This window comes from Pararge aegeria, chromosome 26, assembly GCF_905163445.1.
Source record: "Pararge aegeria chromosome 26, ilParAegt1.1, whole genome shotgun sequence".
Lineage (NCBI taxonomy): Eukaryota > Metazoa > Arthropoda > Insecta > Lepidoptera > Nymphalidae > Pararge > Pararge aegeria.
The window spans coordinates 7,572,509-7,585,130 of record NC_053205.1 but is presented as its reverse complement, the minus strand read 5'-3'; the positions used below and the strand labels follow the sequence as shown (position 1 = coordinate 7,585,130).

The 12,622-nt window shown below is 36.7% G+C and overlaps 1 protein-coding gene across 1 annotated transcript; it reads right to left on the bottom strand.

Annotated features, from left to right (window-relative positions):
* Positions 1-336: 336 nt before the first annotated feature.
* Positions 337-12,563, bottom strand: LOC120635431 (interleukin enhancer-binding factor 2 homolog). The gene is made up of 9 exons (XM_039906455.1): positions 12,164-12,563; positions 11,396-11,524; positions 10,234-10,365; positions 7,816-7,971; positions 6,657-6,749; positions 4,110-4,252; positions 2,094-2,234; positions 1,445-1,614; positions 337-459 (listed from the first exon to the last, which is right to left on the bottom strand). Exons 1-9 carry the CDS (start codon positions 12,335-12,337, stop codon positions 425-427), a joined length of 1,173 nt encoding a protein of 390 aa, XP_039762389.1. The 5' UTR covers positions 12,338-12,563; the 3' UTR covers positions 337-424.
* Positions 12,564-12,622: the final 59 nt, after the last annotated feature.

The following is a 12,622-nucleotide window of genomic DNA, read 5'->3' as shown; positions in this document are numbered from 1 at the left end:
GTTTCACAGACGAGTCTCAGAGACTGTACGTATTGTACCTCTAAAGACTGTGAAGTGTTATTTCGATTTTATAAGTTTTTTTATAATAATAAAACACTTGTTCTAATTTTTTCCGGGTACAACACAACTGATTTTAGAGAAACAACTGTATATAGTTGTCCCAATAATTACGCCATGACAACAAAACTCATATTTTTTTTAACAAATCCTTCAATATGGGTATCAAATGAAAGGGTTCGACTAGTAGAATAATGTACATCTACGTCATTCGTGGTTTTTTACTAATTGTGCTATTTGTTAGGCAGGATGTGTTACAATTAATTAAAAAACGGTTAGTTCTTATATAGTTAGAAATTTATTTTAAGTTCTTAGTCTTAAACACAATATTGTGTTGTCACGCTATTATAATAAAGATATCTTAATACTAAGCTGCGACGCCATCTTGCATTCCGTCGTCGTCTGAAAATATAAGAAAAAAACAATTTTAACAAAAAAAAAAATCTTAACTACGCCTTTTTTGGGCTAAACCAATGAGACCAAAGAAAGCACAATCATTAAACAGTTAAGTTAAGGTTTAATAGGTAAATAACTAAAAAAATAAAAAGAAAATTGTAAAAAAAACCGCTTTTTCATGCTCAAAGTCACTTGGCGGCATTTTAATAATTGACGAATCACGTAGATACAATATTAATATAATATGGTCTAACATTTGAAATAAAAATAAATAAATAAAGTATCCAAAGAAACAAATTGTAATAAACAGAACTAATAATCAGTTAGGATCAAGGAAATTATATCGATACGACACCAGTTGTTGAGTATTCCCGATTCCTGATCGGAGACTTGGTAGGAGGAATGTCAATGTCAGTGGGAAGGACAAGGGGAAAAATAGGGGAATTAACCGGTGATGGTGGGAAAAACGATTGAACTTAAAAGTACAAGAAGGTTAAAAGGGGATTCTGTACTCTTACACCTAATTATGGTAATCCCTACTAATATTATAAATGTGAATGTAAGTTTGTTTGTTACGCTCTCACGCAAAAACTACTGAACCAATCATCATGGAACTATGTACACATATTCCTGAAGGTATTAAAAGTAATAAGGAATGCTTTTTATCCCGAAACTAAGCTCAGTTCTTTTGGGAGAGGGTTCGACATAACCTTTCGAATTACACGTAAATTTTAATGCCACATGTCTTTCGAAAAACTAAAATAAACGCAGACGAAGTCGCGGGCAACAGCTAGTTGTCTATAAAGGAAAGTAAAACGAACAACCAGTTTTAATGACGGGAGTCGTTGAAACGTAGTTTCTTACAAGTTGATTTGTTCAAAACCACAAGTTGCAAACGAGATTGATTGAGAACATTAAACCTAGTTGCTAGAAGCTGTTATAAGCACCATTGTGACCAAATATATATGGGTATCGGTATATATATGGGTACCTTTGTCGTCGGTGTCCATGGGCTCGGGGGTGTCGTGGTAGGCGGGCGCGAGCGGTGACACCACCACGCCATCCCAGACTGTGATCTCCGTTGAGATGTCCTTGCCGCCCTCGAACGCCTGCAGGCCCAGCACGTACCGGTGACCGCCGCGTGCCACCACCCGCAACAACCTGCCAACAAGACATGTTTGTAGCATCGGAATATAATAAATAAATATTTATTAATGACAATAATGCTTGGAAACATCCGGCTCCGCTTTCATCTCTCACAAGATAGAAAAATGAATGTTAAAATTTAAAATGTAAATTGTTGATGTTGGAAAAGAGCAACTGCTGAGTTTCTTGCCGGCTTCTTCTCGGTAGAATCTGCCTTCCGAACCGATGGTAGAGAGACTACAAACAGAAAGACTTGACGTTTCAAAAGTATTGGATAGAAGCAGGCGTTATGGTAATTTTGTTTGTTTGCGGAAATCCATGATATATTATGAAAATTAAGGTTCCTTTGCCATACTCCGCGAAAAGCAGGAGAATCTGTATGGAGTAATTTATGAGATATAATACAGATTCTCCTGCTTTTCGGGGAGTATAGCAAATTAAGCTTAAGTTTCATAAGTTGAAATAAATAAATTTTGATTTTTTTTTTCACTTACGTCTGCGCCGTGGCCGCCGCGTGGTCTTGCGCCGCGAGGTCTAGTGCGGTGTGCGCACGCGAGTGGGCCGCTTCACAGGGGTCCGGCAGGCCTGCGCATCCTGGCAGGAACAGGCCCCCCGCGAGTAGAGACAGGGCACGTCTGGTGAAAGAGGTTGTATATAAAACAGTAGTACATTATATATATAAAAATGTTATGATGGTTTGTGTACGCTTCAAAAACTAAAGAAGTTCTGCACCAATCGAGCTGAAATTTCAGCATGATATATAATATCCATCAAGGATTGTTTTTATCTATTTTTCTCAACCATTAGAAAACTCCTATTATAGCATAAAGGATTACGTAAACGATAAAAAAGCTTGGGTGTAAACAATTGCTCTAACCAGGTTGCTTCTTAAATATTTTCTAATGACAATGTGACATGGTGATAGCATAAAGAACACGCGGCTAAGTTTGTTGTGGGCTTCTTCTTAGACCAGGGCGCGATTGGAACCCTCGTAGCTTTAGTTTTAAGTTTACGATTGTAGTTATCGCCATCACTACTCACTGCTATGTACACATTTTGTATATAATAACATTAAAAAACAAAATCAAACGCAGACGAAGTCGCGGGCAACAGCTAGTATATTTATATTTCTTGTGTGCATGTCACTGAACTCCTCCAAGACGGTTGGACCGATTTGAATGAATTTTTTGGTATGCGTTTGGGTGGCACCCATGGTATAGATTCACGAATCATCCCGACAGATGGCGTTGGGATCCGCTAGTATATATATATATATAATTTCAGTGTCAAGATGCTTGTTCAGGATGAACTCTGAAACTACTGATTTTAACTTTTTTTTTTAAATATGTGATTTGTTCCTACTTAAGAAATAGGATATTCATATATAAATAGAAGAAAATCACTAAATATTATACATATAATATAATATAAAGTCAATGAAAACCGAAATTATGCTTCATAGCCTTTAGAGGTACATTATGTAGTGTCTCTGTGACTTATCTGTGAAACCGAAAACCTAATAGTTTTTGAGTAAACCACTGCCATAGTCATTACTGTAAAATTGCCGTGTGTATCATATATAAAAACTAGCGGACCCCAGCGCCATCTGTCGGGCTAATTTGTGAATCTAAACCATCCAGGGTGCCACCCAAACGTATACCAAAAAATTCATTCAAATCGGTGCAGCCGTCTAGGAGTTCAGTGACATACACACGCACACAAGAAATATATATATAAAGATAATCATCCTCAGTACCCAAAACACAAGCTGCACTTTCTTTGGCGCTATGTGTATTATCTTAGTATATTTTATTAGTCATTTACACGTTATTCGAAATTTACATCTTTAATTTCGAACAATGGAGGTTGCGTAGAAGTAAAGCGACGTATGGCGATAGCTAGAACTGCGATGGACAGAGAGGCTGAAGAAAATATGGAAAAACAGGAACATACCAAAAGCTACTAAGATCCGGCTTGTTCAAACACTTGTTTTCCCCATATTTTTATACGCTGCAGAGACGTGGACTTTTCGACTAGTCGAGAAGAAAATTGATGCCCTGGAGATGTGGTGCTGGAGACGAATACTGGGAGTGTCATGGACCGAATTTCGTACCAACATCTCTATACTCCAAGAAATCGGCATTAAAAAACGTCTTTCAGCGTTAGTACAGAGTCGCATCTTAAAATTCTTCGGGCACGTCTCCCGGCGTGAGAGTGACTCCATAGAGCGTCTTGTCGTACAGGGCAAGGTGGAGGGCACTAGAGTTCGAGAAAGGTCACCCATGCGATGGACCGACCAGATTAAGTCTGCTGTGGGTGGCCCTTTGCACGAGTGCACCAGGCTTTCGGCCAGCCGAGAGAAGTGGCGGAAGCTCGTGGGGCGTGTGACATCTGCCCTCAAAGACGCTTCATGATGACCACGACCACTCTGCCAAGAGTGTAACGACAAAGAAGAAGACACATTATTCGGGCATTCGTTCATTTCTTCACCGAGTTCACAGCGTACTCACCGGAACGCCACGTTGATGGGCAACGCCTGGCGGGCCGGGTTGTTCATGATACAGTGGTGGGCCAGCAGGTCGATCATCCAGGGAGTCAGCGGGTCCAGGCCGGAGTGGCGTGAGCACATGTCCCGCAGTAGACGTATCAACACCTGCAAGCGAGACACAGTAATTTTTAAAGTATAACTTCTTTACTCACGCTTGACATTAGGCGTGAACTGGTATAAGTTAATGAAGAAAGAGAGAGAGAGAGTTACGTATCTTATATTACTGTAAACTTTTTATACATTCATTTTCGCATGTATTAATCTATATATATATAATGAAAATGGTCTTCGTTTGAGGCTCAATCACGCCTAAACCACTGATCATATCGACATGAAACTACCACCATTCGATGCGAAATTTTTCCTAGATGGTTTATGGCTATCTATTTTTTGAATTCCAACATTCCTTCATTTTTTTATTGCTGTTTTACTTTTATGAACATTTATCCCGCTAATAAAAACAAAAGATAAGCATTTTCTCTTGATTCTTTTGTTTTCACGGATTTCAACAGAGTGTATTAAACGGATTATGTTTTTTTACATTCAGCTAAGAATCTACTCACGGTAGTGAAGAACGGCTGGACCAATTGGGCTTTTTTTTATCTTCAGAATTGTCAGGAGAAAGTTTTGTATGTAAGAAAATTTTAAAAAAGCCCGATAAAAAGTTAAAAATTTCGATGATAATCGAAGAATTCCCATCTATATAGTCACTCACCACGAAATCTCGGGAACCATAAGACTTAGAAACGTGAAACTTGGTAGGAATATTACTTTTGCTATGTAGAGGTCAGCTATGAATAGATTTTAAGAAATTCATTCCCCAAAGGGGATTGCGGGGGCGTTAACAATGAACAATTCCCGTTTTTAAACTATAGCTTCTATAGACTTCAAATTTGGTAGGAATCTTCTGTAAGAGGTGTAGAAATAGGCTATGAACGAATTTTACGATAGCTCACCCCACAGGGGGTTGCGGGGGTGGGTATTAACAATTAATATTTTTAATTTTCCAGCTAAAGCTCCTACAAGCTCCAAATTTTGTAGGAATTTTCTATAAGTGATGTAAAAATGATTTATGAACAAATTTTACGATATCCCACCCCAAAGAAGATTGCGGGGGCGTTAACAATGAAAATTTTCAATTTCCAAGCGATAGCTCCTATAGACTCCAAATTTAGTGAGAGTGTTCTATATGTAATATAAAAAAGATCTTCGAGCGGATTTTACAATGAATCACCTCCAATAAGGTTCGCGGGGGTGGGTGTTAACAATAAAAAATTTCAATTTCGAAATATAGCTTCTAAAAATTCTAAATATGGTAGGAATCTTTTATTATTCACATAAAGAACATCTCAAAATGGATTTCAATAAAGTCTACTTCCGACAGGAATTGCGGGGGTGGGTGTTAAAATCTAAAATTTTTATTTCTAACCTGTAACTTCTACAGACTCCAAATTTGGTGGGGATCTTCGTGTATGTAGGGATATTCGTGTATTTCCTTACAACAATCGTCTTTTTGGCAGCGGAGAAAAAGTCATCGAGAGGTTTCAAAAACTTAACTTTACATGTAGCTATCCAATCAACGGACTAAGAATTTTACATTCATTTTACTTTTGCAGACTACATAACCGACGAATTCTTTTATTGCGGGATCGCGGAAATGTAACAGATTAAAATGAATGCATTTTCCAAGCACATGAGATGTGGAAAAGAAATTTAGTTACTTATTCCAATAGAATTCATAAAAAACATGCACAATTAATTTTCTATAAAAAATTGATGTCACGGAGAAAATTTTAGTTAACAGAAAATTCGGCGCACTTGAACCTAGACAGATTTCAACTTCACATATGAGACTTGCAATGACTTTAACTTAAACTTTCAATGCTCATTTCAAATTTTTTTCTTCATGTCAATTATTATTAATTTTTGGAAGAAAGGCACGGAAATGTTATAATGATTGCACATTGAAAGTTACAATGAATATTAGTGAGAAAAATCACCTGGATGAAAGATACAGGCTAAATCGATGGAATTTGGAATTTGAGTAAGTCTAAACAATATCGATGCTTACAGTTCTATCCGCGGGGCCTATTTATGTTCATACAAAAATAAAAAAAAGGAGAATAATAAAAATATAAAAAAAAAAAAAATGAAACATAAAATGTAATTTATTTCCTTTTTCAATTCGCCCAGCGAAGCGGGCGGGAAACGGCTAGTATTTATATACATATAGATGGAGCTAATGAAGTTTTACGTCAATAGTAGTTAAGTCAGTTTCAGTTCAGTTATATGTGTAAGCACACTCGTTTTGTTTTTAGCCAACAACGACGTTATACATAAGTCTCTATCTCGGTGTGTGTGTGTGTGTGTAAGTTGTCTCTGCGTGCGAGTGTGTGTGTTAGAGTGTTCGTTTGAAAGAGTGCGCTTTTGTGTGTCAGTGTGAGTAAATAAATGCGTGCGTGCCTTTAAAATTGACTTTGATTTTAAAGTTAAGTGGCCGAACATGTACCTTGATTGAGGAATGGTGTGCGTTCTCTTCGAACCAGCGGCTATGTCTGATTGCAGCCAAGTGACTGCTGATGACTTTGTAGTCCAAATGCACCTGGAACAATAACAAATGACATGAGAATCTGCAACCACTAGGGGTTGATAACAATATTATAAAAATAGGCAATAATATAAACAAATTTAAAAATATTAAATCCTAGCAAAAGGAATGTAAGCAAATAATAAATAAATATAATAAATAAATAAATATACTACGACAATACACACATTGCCATCTAGCCCCAAAGTAAGCGTAGCTTGTGTTATGGGTACTAAGGTGACTGATGAATATTTTTTTTGTATAATATACATAAATACTTATAATATACATACAAACACCCAGACACTGAAAAACATTCATGCTCATCACAACAAACATTTTCCAGTAGTGGGAATCGAACCCACAGCCTTTGACTTAGAAAGCAGGGTCGCTGCCCGCTGCGCCAATCGGCCGTCAATCAAAGTAAAGATGGGTTGATGGCATTATATGTCAAGGAAGTTGTGGATGCCCCAAATAGGAAGAAGTAAAAAAAATAGAGGGGAAATGCCCCTCTATTTTTTTTCTACTCTACAGGAACCATCCAAATCAAGTTATTTATTCAATGTAATACAAATTTAACCTATTATCTATATATAAAATAGTTATTTATAACCTACTTTCTTTTGTTTTTTGCATATTTAGGCGTATCTGTAGTGTTTATATGTCGTTTATATGAGAAAATGAGGTCTAATAATAAATTTCACACAGATAATAAACTAATACCAGATTTCTTAGTTTTAGTGTACTCTATGGAAGTCTATGCCCTTGTGATAAAATTAAAATCATTTAAGCATGGATGTGATAACTTTAGATAAAATGTTTATAATTTTTATTAGTGTTTTTACCTACACTTGGAGGAATTATAAATTTTATTAATTTAAAATACATATAAAAATTTTCGGAACCGACAGGATTTGAACCTGCGGCTGACTCTGGCAATCGCGGCCTTTCTCCAATTAAGCTAAGTTTTAGATAAAATATATTGTTTGCAAGAGAGATTTCGAACCTCCTGTAGCCCATAGTTGTAGTCCCTTGAAGGCCCCTAACCATATAAAGAATATTATAGTGTAGCTTATCTTACTTCCGGCTCAAGCTTCCTCAGGTTCTGGTGAAGTGTGGTTACCAGCACCCGTACGGCGGCCGTGGCGGCGGTCACGGTGAAGCCACGCTCGTGGCAGGTACTTGACACGTTGCCCAGGGCTTCTGCTCGCATCAACTTGTTCAGCTCTTCATTCACCTGGAAAACAAGTAAGCCTTGATAACTATAAATTGATATGTGCTAGATATTTTATTCAATTAATTAGTATTTTAATAAATTGTTATTGAAGTAATTTAAAAGTTCTGTAGATATTATCTTATATCTTTAAAGGAGCAATTTTTGTATATATATATAATTATATATAATTGGAATCTCGGAATCGGCTCCAACGATTTTCATGAAATTTAGTATACAGGGGGTTTCGGGGGGAGATAAATCGATCTAGCTAGGATTCATTTTTAGAAAATGTAATTTTATTTGTGTTTTCCGGCAATAACCGAATTGGTGCAACGAAGTTGCACGGGTCAGCTAGTTAATATTATAATATCACTAGCATACCCAGCCTGCTTCGCCGGGCTAGATTTTGCTTTATTTTATTTAAACAATAAACTTAAATCATTAAATTTTTAATTTAAGTCTCATAATATATTAAATCATTTATTTCTCTCCGTATTCATTCCCTTCTATTCTCTTCTCGAACGGGTGAAGATCATTATCTACACCCATGTACACCTAACAATAGAATATCATCATAGTAAATAAAAGCTGTATTTGACAGTTTGACGGTTCAAAAATAGAAGTGCTCCAATCGTCACCAAACTTTACAGGATTACTCGCCAGTTCAATCCGGAGATTCCCTGAAAGTTTCATAGAAATCGGTGCAGCCGTTTCGGAGCCTATACGGAACATACCCACACACTTTCTCTTATATATATATATATATATCTTAATATATATAAATCTCCTGTCACGATGTTTGTCCGCGATGGACTCCTAAACCGATTTTAAATTAAATTGGCACACCGTGAGCAGTCTGGTCCAACTTAAGAGATAGGATAGCTTAGATCTTTAAGTAAAGTCACAATTTTATTTTATTGCAAATTATTTGTCTATAATTAATTGATAGTCACATGTTATATGTATATACAACTATACTCATTTAAGGCTTAGCGATACTGAATACTTTAAAAACAAAATCAAACGCAGACGAAGTCGCGGGCAACAGCTAGTATATATATATATATATAAAGATATTGTATAATTGGGTTTTTATTTCTAGGTGATCTGATATTAGATCTGAGTCCAAGGCCGTGGGGTTCGATTCCCACAACTGGAGAGTGATGAACATGAATGTTTTTCGGCGTCTGGGTGTTTATCTGTATATTATAAGTATTTATGTGTATTATATTCATAAAAAGTATTCATCAGCTATCTCAGTACCCATAACACAAGCTACGCTTACTTTGGGGCTAGATGGCGATGTGTGTATTGTCGTAGTATATTTATTTATTTACCGCAATCTCACCTGATGTCTAGTGATGATGCAGTCATAAGATGATAACATGCTAATAACATTAACCCTTAAACGGTTTCTACGCGACATAGTACCGGAACGCTACATCGCATAGCGGCACGTATTGGTCGGTAGGTAACGGCCGAAGCCACCCATCAGACTTGAGAGAAAATTCAGAAATTTTAAATTTCTGAATTTTCTCCAAATTCCCCCATAGGGGATTGAACGCTCACCGCTTCACCAGGGCAGTCATCAGAGAGAAGAAGCCAGCAATAAACTTTGTCGTTAAATCCCTACTAATATTATAAATGTGAATGTAAGTTTGTTTGTTACGCTTTCACGCAAAAACTACTTAACCGATCCTCATAAAACTTTGTACACGTATTCTTGAAAGTGTCAGAAGTAATATAGGATACTTTTTATCCCGACATTAAGCTCGGTGTTTGACGATTTTACACCATAACACCGACAAATTATAACCGATTCAAATAATTATTTTTGTACTATAGAGGTTATAATATGTGTTTAATTTTGCCCAAACTATGGGTAGATCTGATGCATGTGGTTGGAGATAGAGGACAGAACTCCTCAGCGGACAGCAGCAAACCCCTCATTTAAGGCTTAGCGATACTGAATAATTAAATCTTTTTTAGAACTACAACTAAATTGAATGCCACATAAAAAAACAAAATCAAACGCAGACGAAGTCGCGGGCAACAGCTAGTACTGTTATATTATTAATAGTGTGCTGTTGATTTCTTGATTTAAATTGTTAAACTTTAGGTATATGACATACTTTAGGGAAATCTACATCATTTGTTTACCTTTTCTTAACAAGAGTAAAAAAACCAAGTGGGTAGTTTGACATACTGTCAAGTTTTGATACCTAGCTCAACGTGGTAAACGTGTTACTATGCATTATCGCATTATTTATACATAATACATACCTTATTGGATAGTCCCTCCACAGCCTCTTTGGTGGGGAGAGTCTTCATAATGACTACAATATCTGCTACATTCTTTCCCGCCATCATAGTGCCCTTCTTATATGAACCGACCTGTCTCACCTCTTCCAGTTGCTGTAAGGGAGAACAGGTTATTGTGAATAGAGGGAACAATGCGAGAAGTTGTCTTATTCATCCTAATTATCCACATCACATCAACCCATTCAACAGACATTTGTTCTACAACTTTTCGTATTAATTTATTTCATGCAAAAGAATAATAAATCATGCTTTTTCTGTAGTGACGTTACACTGTGAAACCAAATACATGTGATTCAACAACCTCGCATAATCGGGTCAGTGACCGCACAATAGAGGTTAGCTTGCTGTCGCTGATATTAGATTACAGAGTAGTAACAAGTATCTTTGTCTTTTTGATGTTTGTCCAGTCTATTCTTAAACTGATTCAGTGATTCTGCAGTCACTACATCTTCAGGCAAGACATTCCACATTTGTACAACTCTGTTGCTGATAAAGTGCTTGGAAGGATTAGACAATGCCTGATGAAATCCAAGTTTGAGGCCATAGCCTGGCCATAATCTGGGGTTACTCTTTTATGAAAATATTTCCTCCAAATTTGGAATGTTGCAATACTTATTCATAATTTTATAAGTTCTAAGGAGAAAGACACTTTCTCGCCTATTAAGGGTGCTGAGTCTTAGGTTTAAAAGCCTTTGCTCATATGAAATTTTAGTCCTTATATAGATGGATCCCATAGGATGGGTGAAATCCTCCTCCATATCTTTCCACACTTTTCTGTCTTAGGCAGCTTGCATCCACTCTCGCCCAGCAATGTGGATTATACCATAAGCCCATCTTTTCTTGATAATGCATTATTGACAAAAATGTAAATTGAACTCAGGTAAAAATTTTTAATCCTTACAAAAAAGAGTCTGTTTACTATCAGGACAATCATATTATGGAAATAAATCTTGCCACTTGCATCATGCTATTTGTACTGGTTAAAACTTAATGTGAAATTAATATTATCGGATACGCCAGACGGGTTTATGATTAGGGTGCATGATTAATATAGAATTATGTTGTAACCTTTCGGTTAACATAGGTGAAACCACAGAGAAAAGCTTGTATATTATATACTTACACAAGCAGCGAAGTCTCCCGGTGCAACTACTAAATTGTCCAGAACTGTCTGCAGTTTTGTGACAATGCTCAGGACTGCAGATTGCTCTGTGGGCGTCGGGCAAAGCTCTGCATGTCTTTTGAGGAGAGCCTGGAAGGTATAATTACTTAATTACTAGATGACTAGACACTAGGAACACCTGTTGAAAATTATCCAAAGGACAGTCCAATTTCGACTTTCTGTTGTCACTGAAGTTAGCTGCGAGTGTAGTTTCACGCAGGTAGGCAACAGATTGCGGATAGGCCGTTACTGAATATTAAAGTATGTGCATCAAATTGCACTAAGTTCAAGAAATTTGAATCTGACGGTAATAATTTGTAAATTTACCAATTTAGCTTCTTCAGGTGCTACCAATTAAATAAAATATAAAACATCTTCGTAACCACCACAGCGAGGCATAGTACCCGAGATGCTGTAAGTATGGTTTGAAATAAATATACTATGACAATACAAACATCGCTATCTAGCCTCAAAGTAAGCATAGCCGGTGTTATGGGTACTGGACTCGGTACCTGATGAACATCTTTATGATTATAATACACATGTATTTATGTTTATTATATACATTAAAATATTTATAATACACAGATCAACACCCATACTATGAAAAACAATAGGAAGCAGAGTTGCTGCCACTGCGCGAATGGGCCGTCATGAATGTAATTATAAATTAAATTAACTCTATTGTAAATCAATGATAGTAACAGTTAATAAATGTTGTTACTTTACCTGTGTCAAAGCAGCGTCATCGGGGGCCGGTTTGCACCGGGGAAACGCGGGTTCAGCCAAAATCAAGTCAAAAGGCGGCCGTAGCATCAATACACGGGGTCTGTTAAAGGGCGGACGTCCCATACCACCTCTACCAGGTATTCCTCGCCCGCCACGGCCGGCTCCGCGCACCATATTATTAAAACTTATAGCTTGGCTTCAAAAAACAACCACAAAATCTTTGGTTTTAAGTTTTGAAATTGTTTATTGTATTAGAAGATAACGCAGTTTCTAGAGAATCAAGTAACACGATATTACACTTAACTATTTTTTGTTTAAGTATAACTTTAGCTTATTTGTTTAAAATATAAACCTTGATCAAATAATTACAAAATGGCTGAAATCCGCTTTTCTTCGGTAAAAAATAAAAATGAGGTTAGAACCATAGAGTAAAACTATTAAAACGGAGTAGTCAGAACC